The sequence below is a fragment of the Phalaenopsis equestris genome, unplaced genomic scaffold (genome assembly GCF_001263595.1).
Source record: "Phalaenopsis equestris unplaced genomic scaffold, ASM126359v1 Scaffold000088, whole genome shotgun sequence".
NCBI classification, from domain to species: domain Eukaryota; kingdom Viridiplantae; phylum Streptophyta; class Magnoliopsida; order Asparagales; family Orchidaceae; genus Phalaenopsis; species Phalaenopsis equestris.
Window position 1 is genome coordinate 132,809 of NW_018164530.1, and position 15,763 is coordinate 148,571.

The following is a 15,763-nucleotide window of genomic DNA, read 5'->3' on the forward strand; positions in this document are numbered from 1 at the left end:
GGATTACTTGTTTAGATGTTGGATCAGTATTAATGCCCATTGGGATGCTTTGTCAAATTGTTCAAATAGCTTTGTTTAATTGTTAAATCAAGAAGAGACAGTATTGATCAAATGAAAATATCAAATTGTTTAGATGTTGGATTATTATTAATGCCCATTGGGATGCTGGATTCAAATTTTTAGGTTGTGATACATTTCATATTTCGACTTTACAGTAGAGCAATGATGGAAAATTAGATCAAAGTACTAAACGATCACCAATTGCAATAGACACTAATCAGTTTTGCAGCCTATATGATAAAAATGGTGATAAAGAACAAAGCCTTCTTTGATATAGGGATCTCACTGAGCTTTCAGGACGTGTTTGGGCCAACGTTACTGATCTGACATCTAAACTAAGATAGTTGCATTAATTCAAAACAACTTTTCCCAGATATATACTCAAAAGATCCACGCACCTAAAATTTATCAATATAATACTTTTCAAGTCGAATAAGAAGAAAAGAAAATGCAATTACTAATCTAATATGAAAAATGAGGCATTTGCAATGATAGAAAACCAAATACTCATTTATAATTTCAAAATAACTAGCACAGCTCCTAAATTCTCTCCATACAATCATTTTAAAGTAAAGAGGAAAGGGAAATACAGTTACTGATCTAACATCTATGTGCACATTTTTGGGATTGGATGATATGATTTTAAAATTTATCATTTTAATGTTGCCTTGTTTGTAACCATTTATACGATGTTAGTACATTGTTGTTTGGCTCTCGAATTTGTTGGGTTTCTTGGACCCGGACTTTGAATTAACCCGGTTTTCGGATTTTGCAGGTGTGAAGCATTTCATTTTTAAAATGATATGTAGAGAAATAATGAAAAAAAAACAAAGGGCTCAAACGATCACCAATTGCCACTATTTGCGACAAATACGACTTGCTCTTAGATCACACGTGTCACAAATAATACTTGGTCTTAAAGTATGAATGGTACATTTGGTGGTTTAGGATGAAGCTTTCTTTGATAACTTGAATTTCATTGAGCTCTACTTCGAACCTTCAGGATTTCACTGAATTTTCATTTGGTTCTTTTTTTTTTAGTTATTTATCATTCTAAATGTTTTAATTGTATTATAGTTCAGATGGGTAAACAAAAGGAAAGTGGGTTATCTATTATTTGGGATAAAAAAGGTAATGATCATATTTTGTGATTTGTATTTGAGAGAGATAAAGACTGGAAATAGACTAACCACACACTTCAACAAAAAGTAATCACAAAACATCACCGAAAACTTTTATGATAAAATAAATAGACTGTATGACAAAACTCAACTAAAAAGCTAAAAAAAAATGAAAATTGTGAAAAGAGCTAAAGAGAGGGTTTATTGGATTAGATTGGGACCCTCTTAAGAAAACAGTTGATGCGTTAGAGGAGTGGTGATGAGATAAAGTTTTTGTAAATAGATAATGATTTATTAAACTACGACTTCATTGAATGTAGTTAATTTGAAATGGATTTTCATCGATTGTAGGTATTGCCCAATGCCAAAAATTTTAGGCTTGCTGGCATTGACCTAGAGCTAGAGGAAAAGCTTGATATTATGTTTATTGATGTTGTGGTCAAAGGTATCAATGTCTGGGCCACAACAGAGAACCTCACCCAAAATTTGGATGAACCTGAATGTGCTCATTTAAATTAGATCCAAGAGGAACATCCAAAGGAACGAGAGTGGGGTGAGTCCAGTCAGTCCAAACGACCTAGAACCTCCACCTAGACGGAAAAGAAGAAAATGAAGTCTAGGGCAACGCGCTTATCTGAGCAGATCTCACAGCTAGTAACTAATTTCATAAGTATCACATATGGCGCTCGTAAAACTCTACATGGATACCCAATGATGACAAACGTTGTGAAGTTGTTGGACTCAATTCCAAAGATTTTCTATGACATGTCCCTCTACTTATTCGTTGTAAAACTTCTTGAGGACTACAACAAGCAGGAAGCTTTTTCCACTTTGGTGCCGGAACGGAGGATTCTTACCTCCGATATTTTCTACAGATGCAAAGTACCTAGCTGTTATTTTTTGTCACTACTATTTGGCATTTCCTGAAATAATAATTCACACTTCTAGGATGAACTATGGATTGCGTCATGCTTACGTGGCATTTCGATATTTAGCTTATGAGTATTTGTAGTGCTTTCATTTTGACTCTTTTTAATAGTTCTTTACACTTTTGTAATAATATTCACTTAATATTAAAATCTAACACATATCTTTTAAACAGATGAACCCGCCAGATGAAGAGGAAAATATAGAAATAATTGAGAGAGCAACTATGCCGATCACAGCAGCTTGTCTCATCAATGAGTATTGTCAGAGAAATATGAGTAAGACCCCTCATGTGTCAACATCATCAGTGGTTGACAAATGGGTCGGTGAACTACTCAAAGCTCATCTAATTAGAATGAAAAGCATGTTCAAAAAGTCAATAACATATTTTCAGTGATTTGCTCGACGAATTGCAGTCCAAATATGATTTGCATGAATTTTCCCCTTTTATGTCCGGAGAAGTTCCAGCTATCATGCTTTTTATTTTATCACACGATGAGTCCATCTATGCTGCTTCTGAACGTTTCCAACACTCCTCAGAGACAATTAGCAGGTACTTCAAGATCGGGGTCAACTCTTTCGTAAAAATATACTACAGTAATGTGAAACCCTTAAACCTTGTTTTTTCGCAAACACCACGAGAAATCAATAGTGATCTGAGATATATGTCGTTCTTAAAGGTATTCGTATCTCTATCTATTCTAGCAATAGTACAATTTAAGAAAATAGAAATAGTGGTCTAAAAAATTTTAAAAAAAAAAAATTACATCGGAGCAATTGACAGCACGCATGTCGATGCACATGTTGGCAATGAGAAGAAGATCGCATATATTGGAAGGTGTGAGGTTGCTACACAAAATATCTTAGTTATGTGTGATTTCAATGTGTTTCACATTTATAAGAGCTGGCTGGGAATTGAGTAATCACAATAGCAAAATTTTCAAATTTGCAACCTTGCAACGTTAATTCAAATTTCCAATGCCTTTCAGCGGTTAGTACATTTAGACATCACAAGAAGATTTTTATTTCAGGAAAAGCACTAATGATGTCATTATCCAGAAAAATATTACCTAGTCGATTTGGGATATTTATTACAACAGAATTTCTTAAAAATCATTTCCAGCACGATTATCACCTTTCTGATTTTGAGTGCAGCAATCAAGTGATTAGAGGGAGGAATGAACTCTTCAATAAAAGACAACTGTCATTAAGGAGTATCATCGAAAGAGCATTCGATGTATAGAAGAAGTGGATCATACTCCAAGATATGTCTACATTCTCTTTCAAAAAACATGTAAAAATAGTTGTTGTAACAACAACACTTCATAATTTTATATGGAAGCATCCATCCCAAGACGATATCGATTTCAGAGTCATAGACGAAGATCTTACTTACATGCCTGACGAAGCTAAACAACATTAGACCAGACATTCAGTGTCCAATAAAGACTTCTGTATAACCGAGTACAACACTCCCGAATGAGAATGTGTGCAAGAGATGATACAGTTAAGAGAAGAAATCATTGATGCTTTGGTCAACGCATCAACCGTATTCATGTAACATCACCTAGTGATTTCTTATTGATAATTCATATTTCAGTTGTATGTTGGATGTGTGGATGTATATTTTCTAAATCTTTCCACGAATCTGTATTATAGTTTTCTTGATGTGTCCTAATTACCTTCCATTTTCTATTATAAAACTACTATTTTTTTAATGTTTCTTGCACATATTTATTATTTTCTCAAATGAAGTCATAGTATATTATAATCACAAGAAACATGATTTCAAGAGCATCAGGTACTTCGAGAGTTCCAAGTTGCTACTATGGCACACGGTGTGTTGATTACTGGTCAAGAAAAGAAAGCAGGTACGGTAGAAGATTTTATTGTTGTCCCAGAAATAGGACACCTGAGAATTGCAATTACTTTCGTTGGGTTAATGAAACAGATGACTTTGATTCGGATAATACTTGGTTCATAAGGGATGCTGTTATGGAAAGGAGATTATTCCGAAGACTTGATCGTCAGGGCAAGAGGAAGAACATCATCCTAGACTTGCAGGTTATTATGGTTGTCCTCATTATTGTAGTTATATGATTTATATATTAGAGTATTTTGCACTGTACTGATGTTTTTTTGGTAGTAGAACATCTTTCTATGATCTTGTTGTCAATATTTTCAAAACTGCAATTATTTGAATATATTGCATGGTCAAAACAAATTTTTTCATCAAAAACAACAACAGCACAATAGATGTCCCAAACAGACTTTTGCTTCTTCATCAACAACTTTCTGACAGTTCTTGAGAAGCAGCTTCTCCAACAAGCAGCTTCTCCAACAAACAGCTTTACAGCTGCTTCTTGGAAAAACAACAGCCGCCCCAAACGCACCCTAAGTCAATAGATCAAGGTTAGCAGTCCACCATCTGCATAGGTTTATACACAGATTATATGATTTGAACTTTATGCCAAAGCTACTTATTAAGAGAGTTAATATTTGTTAATATAAACAAAAAACAATTGTTATCGCCTAGACTTTATGCCAAAGCTACTTATTAAGAGAGTTAATATTTGTTAATATAAACAAAAAACAATTGTTATCGCCTAGAGGGCCCACATATATGTAATTTTGTCTTATATTTATGCTTTCATAATGGTAGATACCTATTAAAAATTACTTGTATCTTTTTGAAAGATATCCTAAAAGAAACCTAATACCAAAAAGGATTGAGAAAGAAGAAAATTAAAAGATAGAAGGCCATGAATATGTCTATAGAAAAATAATGCAATAAATATTACATTCAAAAGATAGAATAGACCGCAAATAGAAAGGCTCTGATAGTTGACAAATGCATGACATGGTAAAAAAGCAATATTCAATTTTCAAATGGCTAATGCTTTCCGTTCACAAATGACAAAAACCAGGTCAATGGTAAGCATTAGCTAAACAGAAATATTATCAGATCTATGGTATCACAATTTATGAAAGGATATAGTATCTTTCATCAATAAGTGTATTTATAACTAAACGAAATATTATCAGATTTATGGAGTTAATACCGAGCCAGTGCTAAACAGACATGATCATAGAAGGTTGAGAGTAGTATTTCATAAATCCTCATTCTAATTTACTCCTACTGCAAGAAAGAAATAAGTAAAAGAAATTAGGCCAACTATTATGGCAAGCTAATCGTGGTCTAAAATGATTAGATGCTTTCAAAGGCATGTAAAAATAAGGTTTATTTTCATACCGTGTACTCTAGATTGGAGAAGGGCTTTTCCACATCTCGCAAGACAAAAGGACAATCATTTATGTATACCACCTGATACAATAATAAAATATAAAAGCAGCTCTACAGGAAAAAAAAAACCGAAAAAGTTTTTTTAAAAAAAAGACAAAATTACAACATGCTAGAAGACAAATACTAAGAAAAATTGTCTTGTGTAGGCCTTAAACAAAGTTCCGCTCTGGATGCAAAAATCTTACTGGTTCTTCACGGAGATTATGCCAAAGTACTTTCTTTTGTTTCCCATTCTGTCGTGCACCAATATGAATAAGTACATTCCTGATTCCATTAATTGTAGGAATAGCAACCCCGTGAACTGGCAAAGATCCAGCCTGAAAAATCGTTAAGTACACTATTCACTATCTTGTAAATTGCTATAAAATAAACAATTAATACATAACAACCTCAAGCACAAAAATGGACAAGTTTCTACAAATTCCAACCAGGAGCTCAAAAAACTTACTGTAACCTTATCAAGCTATTTTCATACACAGTAAACCATCTTCTGGCATGCACTTGCGTGCATTTGTCACCATCCATGTGCTATTAAACATAGATTTCATGCTCAAACATCCAAGATTGTGCTGGTAGAAAGAATTGGGTGAAACTTAATCTGTACATTCATAATAAAGACTTAAATAGGGTATTACAATGTGTTATAAATAAACCCCTAGACTTCTTCAATATCATCTTTTTACCAATGGGACCCTAAATAAGATCCAGTTCTCAACATTCCCCCACAATATGGGCAAAAGATATCCACTGAGCCCATCTTGTCACATAACGTAGACAAATCTAATGAATTAAGTTGTTCAGTGAGGCTGTCAGCCACTTGCTCTCTAGTGACTACATGACTTAGCACAATTAGCCCATTACTAACATTTTCCTTGATGAAGAATCTATCAATTTCCACATGTTTGGAGCTATCGTGTTGCACCGGGTTGTTGGCAATGCCAATTGCGAACTTGTTGTCGACCCACAACTTCCTCAGCCACATCATCTCAACAACTCCTAAGGGTATGGCCCTTTACTCTGCCTCTGTTGTTAACCACACTACTACAGACTATTTCTTGCACTTCCAAGAGACCAAGTTGCCCCTACGAACATGCAATACCCTGAGGTGGACCTTCTGCCATCTTCACAACTCACTCAGTCAACGTAACAAAAGTCCACAATGTCTACATATTCATTTTCCCTTCTGCCGCTTCCCTGGTGCACTCTATAGGTACCTAAGAATGTGATACACTGCATCCATATAGCTTTTTTTAAATCATGCATCTAGCTAGGGTTGTAAACGAGCTGAGCCTGAGCGAACTCAAGCTGGGCTCGTGTTCGGCTCATTCGAAGTTCGTGTTCGAAATTAGCTCGTGTTTGAAATGGCTTGTGAACAATGTTTTCGTATTCGGCTTGAAATTGGCTTTTTAGAATATAAAATTATTATAATAATTAATTTTTAAAATAAAATTAAATAAATAGTTTTATCTAAAAAAATTGTTTGTATTAATAATTTAATTTCAAACCGTAAAACATTGATTAATTAGAAAAAAATTTCAAGAATAAATTTCATTCAAAATTTTATATAATATGAATATTAAAATTGTTTTACAAAATTTTACACAATAAGAACAAATTTATTATAAATTTTACAATTTACAAGTTAAACAAGAGTACAAAAAATACAAATAAAATTTTAAATAAAAATCAAAACATAAAAAATTATTGTATTGCATAATTCATTTAGAAAATTACATTTATTTTTGATACACAGTAACACATACACTTACGAGTTATGATTTACATAAACCTAAAAATTCAAAAAAAATACATTAAATTTAAATTCTGACTTTGTACTAATTCCTCAATCTTTATGTTCGACGATCCAATAAGTAGTGATTAGTGAATCATGATGAGTCAATAATAATTTTGTACCTACAATTCTTAGTTATGTATTAGAAAAAAAATTAAATTAGAAATAAAAATAAAAGTTAAGATGTAATTATTAATTGAGGCTCAGATTTATGAACTCATTTCATCACTTTCAAGTAAATCAATTATCTGGTTGCACGGTTTGTGTCTTTCAAGCAAAATGAAATAAGCACGTGTCATACCAATAATCAGATTTTATTAATTGTAATCATCATAGCCTCTAATAACATCTTATAGCAACCAATTGAAATTGTAATAACCCAACAAGGCAACAATAAGGCAACAACATTAGATAACCAACGAACAATAACCAGCGACATTAAATAACCAGCAACAACAACAACAAAGCTTTAATCTCACTACGTGGGGTTGGCTACATGAATCCTTTTCTCCATTGCGTTCTATTAGTGTCAAATTTTCATTTAGTTCTAATAAATTAAAGATCATTTCTTATACAATAAGCCCAAGTCATCATAGGTCTACCTCTGTCTTTCTTAACATGAGTCGAATCTAAAACAACTACTCTCATAACTACTCTCATAATCGGATAACGCTTAATGTGACCAAACCATCTAAGACGACTTTCTCTATTTTGTCTGTCACAGAAGCTACAGCAACCCTATCACGGATATATTCATTTTGCATTTTGCCTCTAAGTGTAAAGCCACTCATCCACCTAATCATTCTCATCTCGGCAACACTTAACTTAGTATTATGCTTCCCTTTTAAAGGCCAATATTCAATGTCATAAAGCATGGCAGGTTTCACCACCGTCTTATAAAATTTTCCTTTTAGTCTAAGCGATACTTTTCTATCACACAAAAGGCCCGAAACATTCCTCCACTTCAACCAACTTGAATTCTACTATTAAGATCCCCATCTATACCACCATCGCTTTGAACAACAGGCCCGAGATATTTAAATGGTTCACACCTCTTAATAATAATTTGATCATCCAAAGTTACACTTATGTCACTAGAGCTACTACTACTAAAATTACATTCCATGTATTCAGTTTTAGTTCTACTCAAATGAAGGCCTTTAGACTCCAAGTTAGACCTCCAAAATTCAAGTTTTTTCAGAGCTTTTTCTCTCCCCTAATCCACCAGAAGGATATCATCAGCAAAAAGCATACACCAAAGTACATCCTCCTGTAAAAGTCTAGTAAGACCATCCATAACTAAGCAAAAAGATATGGGCTTAAAGTCGATCCCTGATGCAATCCAACAGAAATAGGAAAATATTTGGTCAATCCTCCTTTAGTTCGAACACAAGTAACAACTCTAGTATGCATCTCTTTAATGACTTGAATATAAGTCATATCAACACCTTCTCAAGAACTCTCCAAAGGATATCTCTTGGAACCTTATCGTAAGCTTCTTCAAAATCAATAAAAATCAAATGTAGATCCACCCTATTATTTCTGAACTTCTCCATCAAACCTCTCAATAAATGTATAACTTTCATAGTAGACCTGCCCGGCATAAATCCAAAGTGATTATGAGAAATCTTTGTAATACTTCTAAACCTATGTTCAATTACCCTCTCCCATAATTTTAAAGTATGACACATCAACTTAATTCCTCTATAATTTGCACACACTTGTGCATCTCCTTTATTCTTAAAAATGGGGACCAAAATACTCTTCCTCCACTCCTCAAGCATCTTTTTAGTTTTTAAAATAATATTAAAGAGTTTAGTAAGCCAAAAAACTCTCAAATCTTTTAAATAATTTCATACTTCAATTGGGATATCATCAGGTCCTCTAATTTTCCACCATTGATTTTCTTTAATTAGTTTTCCTTAAAGCCTCATCAACTTCTTTTTTATTAATGTGACGGTAACAATGAAACGATTTATTATTATTAACGATATTAAGATCATATTATTAACGATATTGAGATCACTAAGGTCGATCGTAATTTCAGAAACGTCATTAAAAATTTTATCAAAATAACTCGCCCACCTATATTGAATATCTTTTTCTAAGAAAAGTACTTTTTTTATTTTCATCTTTAATACATTTTACTTGAGTTAAATCTTTACTTTTCATTTCTCTTTGTTTGGCTAGTTTATACATATATTTTTCACTCATAAATATCTAATCTATTATAAAGATCATTAAAGTAGAATTTTTAACATCACAGAATGTTCTTTTAGACTTCCTGCGGGCCGTTTGATATTTTTCTCAGTTCTCTAAGATTTTACATTTAAACTAATTTTTATAACATAACTTCTTATATTTTATCTTTACTTGCACATTATTATTTCACTACTAACTATTTTTATTAAAAGAAACTTTTTATTTTGATTCTCCAAGTACATGTTTTACTGCTTATTAAATAGTGTTTGTTACTTTCTCACATAGCATTTGTTTCATCATGAATATCCCAAATTTTGAAATCTTGAATTTTACTCATAAAAATAATTTTATTTGTCTTTTAGGTCCCCCCATCTAATTCTACGATAATGAGTCCTAGTATTCTTTATTTTACGACTCTTCATCTTAAAATTTAGAACTGATAAACGATGTTGTGTATTTAAATCCTCACTTAGAATGACCTTAAAATCTTTACAATCTCGACGATCTCTTCTTCTCGTAAGAAAATAATCAACTAAATATTTAGTAACATTAGATAATATTCCAGCAACACTTAATAACCAGTCAAATAACCAACAAAGAAAAACTCAAGCTAAGATTAAGAATAACCAACCAAGAATAACATCAACGAAGATTCTTGGCTATATAATTAAGATATCAAAAAAGATGGAATTTAAAAGTATACGTTGGATTTCAAAAAAAAAATACTCCCAGAGCATTAACTAAATATATTGTCCAAAATTAGAAATATAAAATACAACGGCATTTACCACACAATTCTATGTATTTAAATATTTACATGCATAACACTCAAATCTTAAATATTAAATCAAAAATGTCATTATTGCTAACTTTTTCAAAGTGACATGCACCTTTTCATTGTTAGATTTATGACGAAAAAATGTTATAAATATAAATATTTAGGTTTTAGATAATAAGTAAGAATTGTGTGGTATGCCAAATAAATGTCAAGTAAATTTCTATAATTAAAAAGAGAAAACAAATAAATGCTAAACATGCTCAAAGCAACATGCAATACACTTTTTTCATTACAATAATGGTAATTTTTTTAGTGCAGCCTTAAATGTGAACACCACCACCGCCGAAGAATAAGTGAATAACCAATTGCTCCACATAGGAATTTCTCAAGATCGAACAGTGACAGAAGCTTCAACAAGAAATTGAAAAAAGAATACGACTTATATGAACAAAATGATTAAATTAAGACTTGATAACAAACAAAAGGTTAAAACAACATCATTAAACCATCCCTATCATCTTCGTGGTCTTCCTTATCATCTTCGCGGTCATCTCTATCGACTGAAACGACACCAATCATGGTTGATATTTTGTTGGCATGGTTGAAACTTGTTAAGTGCAATTTAGTGAAAACAATTTATTAAAAAGAGAATACTAACATAAAGTGGGGTTACCCGTTACAACAAAAATAATGGATATGTGTGTAAAGGATTGTGGGCCACAATTAAAGCTATAATGAGTGGAAAATAGCAATGCTTGTAGCAAGCAAGATCATCAAGTACAGTACAGGCGTACAGCAGACGAATGGATCCCATAATTCCCTCTAACTATGTCCCCAAGGGTACAAGTGCCAACATATTGAAAGCAACATGCAGCAGGGATCCATGAAAGAGAGCAGCTGTATAAATCCTGTACACTTGAAACATTGAAACCACTCCAGAAGGCAAGAAACATATCTCTGCAAATTAGTCACACCCGGCCAGTAAACATACCAAGTAAATTATCCCACAAACAACACAAGGTAAAGCAAGTAACATTCATAGCACAAGTAAACAGAGAAAATCAAACCCAAGATGCTAGTGTCGGAGTAATGGTAAAAACTAATTGAGAAAATATAAGTTAGCAAGCTAAGAATAACCCAGGCACCCAGCAAGCTAAGAATAACCAGCCATAGAATAATAACTATCCAAAATTAAAATAAAGTGCATGCAATGAAAATTAGATATGAAATTGCTCCTTCAATTTTTGAACATTCCTCTTATTTAGGCGGGCAAAGTCACTTCAATATGCTCCACTTCTAATAATTCATGCTAATATGAAAGATATAAAAATATTAGAAATAAGATGAAAAAGTACGCATACTCTGAAAACTAATTTCTAATACTCGTGAAAGTTCTAATCCAACTAGATTAGCATATTAGTTTATTCAGCGACTTTGTATAGAACGAACTTCTATAATCGTTAAGAACTCTCCTGCCAATACCAAATGCAGCTTCTGAAGCAACTATAGTATCGGAATTGACAATATATTCTTAGTCATTTTAGATAAGCAATGATACTTGAGAGTATTCAACTTTCACCACTCAAATACATCAAATTGTTCATTGTCACCCAAAAATAGATCATCCTCAAGATAGACTTATAAATCTGATTTTGAAGATTGAATTGGATCAGATGAAACAACAAAATCAGTAAATGCAAGCATAATTAAAATTTTGTGGATTAATTAAATCACTTGGTAGCTCTGAAGATACATTGTCACTTATAGAACTAGAACTAGCAATATCATTTGCATAAATATTATAAAGTTCTCACATAGCATCTTCAATTTGTTGAATTTTTTAATCTAATACAACGGATGTGTACATCTTGAAAAAACTAAAATGTATGAACTTTAATTTCAATCGATGGTCCAAAACAGCTACAGCAAACAGTAAAAGATTGCACTCACCCAAATATTTATCAAATTTACTTTTCATGGTCATAGTCAAGTTTCTGCTATACTCATCGGAAGAAGCCGACTCATCCAACAATAGTTTATTGATATGCATAACAGCAGGTGAAAAAATATTTGAGGTCGGGTGGAAAAATCAAAAATCATTTTTTTCACATTATTAAAACAAGAAATTTTTTAATTTTCTCATACTTCTTTTAATCCAGATTTGATGACAACCAACTGAAATTATTACCTCGATCTGTATAGTGAGTGAACACCTGAAAATAAGAGCAAATTCAAGCATTAACTATGATGAGTTCCACATTGTAGGTACATCAATGCACAAATCAATTGATGTTGATATTCATAATTGCCTAGACATCTCAACAAATTTATACAACATCAACGGTGGCCTCTTGAAATAATTAAATAACACTCTAATATTGTGAATGATGTCATTAATCTATCTCAAACCAACTTGCACCATAATATTTAATATTTGAGCATAGCAACAGACATGAAAGAAATGTCACTCAAAATATAATTTCTCTCTTATCATAAAATTTGATTTAAGCAAGTTAACAGCAATATCATTATTACTAGCGTTATCTAAAGTGATGGTAGACACTTTGTCTTGTATCTTCTAATCTAAAAAGCAAACACAGATAGCATCACAAATGAATATATTGGTACCAGATAGATCCAATTCAATGTAATTAATAATTCATTTCTGAATTTTTCAAGATTGATTAATATCATAAACAGTTAGACACATATTTGATTATTTAATTGAAAGTCCAACAAGCAAAAGTTAATGAAAACCTGTGAACATCCCTAAATTGTTTTTTTCAATTTCTCTTTTTTAAATTAATAAATCTTAATACAGTCATTTTTTATTGTATTTTTTGAAACGTTCTCATAATTTGGATTTAAAACTTTCAAAAAAATGTTAAAGCATATATGCTCAAAAATATTGAATGAATACTCATGCACTATAATCATTTTAGAAATTATTTTTCTAATCTTATATTGATCATAGCTCATTGGATCGTGAAACATTGGGATCTCAACATGTGCATCAACATCAAGCAGCATGAAATTCAAAAATGTCTTTTTTCTGAAAGATCAATTATTTGCTTACTCTTAACTTTTATTTATCCACATTCTCTCACATGACGCAGTAGTTGATAAGTAGTTACTGTTTTAAATTTGTAAAATTTTGTTCAACAACATATGCATTGTCAAAAAGAAGTTGGGACCCCCTTAATAGAAAATGTTGTCTCCACAAAATATTATCACTGTTGACTTGCTCTTCCTATCTTTCTTAGAAAGGACTTCTTCATTGATATTATCAATGACAATTTCTGGCAAAACTTCAGATATTACTTCTGTCTTTATATTTTGTGAATTAAGATTTACATTTTTGTTACTATTCCGAATTTATGCTAGCAATTTATTGCAGGATGATTCAAATTGTGAAAGATCTAATTAGGACATGTTTGCACACTATATGAAATCAAAAGTAAGGAATGAGTAACACTTTAAATTAAATAGGCTAAATAGGATTAACACCAATTAAATAGGCTAACAAATATTGAAAGAAGAATGAAGACAGCACACACAAAATAGTTGAGATACAGTAGCTAAGCATAGTAACAAGTGAAAACAAGTATGACTTTTCTAAGTATTGTTTCTACAAATGTTGCAATATTTGGCTATCAGTCTACGTAGCCTACTACATGAAGAAACTATTGAAAACTTCAAGGAAATAAATCTGAGTTAGGGTAGGTCTTACTTCAAGGAAATAAACATCTCCTAATCATTTTTTTTCCAGCATTATTGTGACAATTAATGAGATGCAACATTCTCCAACTTCTAAGGAACTTGAAATCCGATTCTTGTGACAAAAATATCACTGATGTAAATATTTTGAATTAGGCCAATACTTAAGCAAAAGTTTCAGGAAGGCAATCACGCATGAAAAGTTTCAAGGTATGCATCTTCTTTCTCTTATATTTCACTATAAGTTTTGTCATTTTGTATAAGCAAAAAAGAGAAATTTATAAATGGACAGCCATTCACGCAATCATCACACTATGCTTTACCAAACCAAAGTAAAGTGATGCAGTATACAGACGGTATGAAATCATATGTAATGTAAGTCGTGTGTATATAAGGTGAAGTGATCTAATATACAAGTTAGGTAAAGTGATGCAGTATACCGTGTGGCATAAAATGCACAAACTATAAGAGTAGCAGATCACTATAAATATGGCATCCAATGTAAGTCATGTATATTTTACACTAACTATTTTGAACATAACAAGTAGCATCCAAACTGCTTAAACAATTAAACCTGTAGTGTATTAAAACTTATAAGATCTCATCCATATGAAATTTAAGAATGAACAATAGCGGAATCACAATGCACAACAAAATCCTTATATCAGATCTAATCCAAAAAAATCAGAACTAGAATCGAATCACAACACAATTGCTTAAACCTGTATGAATCACAGCACAAATGCACAACAGCCAAATCCAATTTCGCAACAAAACCCTTATATCATATATCATCCATAAAAATAATCATAACTAGAGGCAATAGCTGAATCACAACACAGATGCTTAAACATGCATGAATCACCGCAAAAATGCACAATAGTCAAATCAAATTTCACAACAAAACTCTTATATCAGTTCTCATCCATAAAAAAAAAATCAGATCTAGAGGCAATAGTTGAATCACAGATTCACAACACAAATGCTTAAACCTGTATGAATCATCGCGCAAATGCATAATTGTCCAATCAAATTTCACAACAAAACCCTTATATTAGATTTCATCCATAAAAAAATCAGATCTAAATGCAATATGTGAGATTTCACTCCCAAAAACTTCAGAAACTAGGTTTCACTCAAAAATCTAAATAAATCTAAAAGAAACTTATAAGAATTTAAGCTATGAGGCAAATCTAAAGAAATATAAAATATTAGAGAAAAGATGCTCAAAGATAACACCTTGGTAGCCAAACAACAACCAAGCAAGAATATCGAGCAACAAAGCAAGAATACCAAGCAATCGAGTCAACGTTAATCATCCAAGGAGAAATAGATGTAGAGAATAGCAAACAAACACAAACGGCAAACCCTAAGCTTTCGCAGTCGAAACCCTTTTGCGATTTTGAGAGAAGGAGAAGACTCCAAAGAGGGAGGGGCGGACAAACCCGAAAGCTTTCGAGAGGGGAAGGGGAGGTCGAGGCTTAGGGCTTTTTTCATAATATATAATATATTATATTAATTATATAACTAATAGTAATATATAATTATTAATAATTTATTATATATTAAAATTTATAGATTTAATTTTTTTATTTATAAATTTTATATAATTATAATTTATAATATTTAATTTTATGAATATGTATTATGTGTGTGTGTGTGTCTGTATATATATATATATATATATATTTGTTTTCGAGTCAATTTGAGTTGTACACGAGCGAACAAAATTTTGTTCATGTTCGGCTCATTTACATTTCGAACTTAAAAATTTGTTCGTGTTCGGCTAGTTAATCTTAAAGAACGAGCTGAACACGAGTTGTTCGGGAACAATGAGCCAATTTGATACACCTACATGTAGC

General features: G+C 31.9%; 1 protein-coding gene across 4 annotated transcripts in view; it reads right to left on the minus strand.

The window, feature by feature from the left end:
* Window positions 1–15,763, minus strand: part of LOC110019923 (paladin) — a 113,952-nt gene that overhangs the window by 76,935 nt on the left and 21,254 nt on the right. For all 4 annotated transcript variants that reach the window (XM_020717798.1, XM_020717797.1, XM_020717796.1 and 1 more), the window contains exons 2-3: window positions 5,598–5,729; window positions 5,362–5,433 (exon numbers count right to left, since the gene is read on the minus strand). In XM_020717798.1, the coding sequence (XP_020573457.1) occupies window positions 5,362–5,433; window positions 5,598–5,729 (204 nt within the window). The remainder of the gene's footprint in view (window positions 1–5,361; window positions 5,434–5,597; window positions 5,730–15,763) is intronic.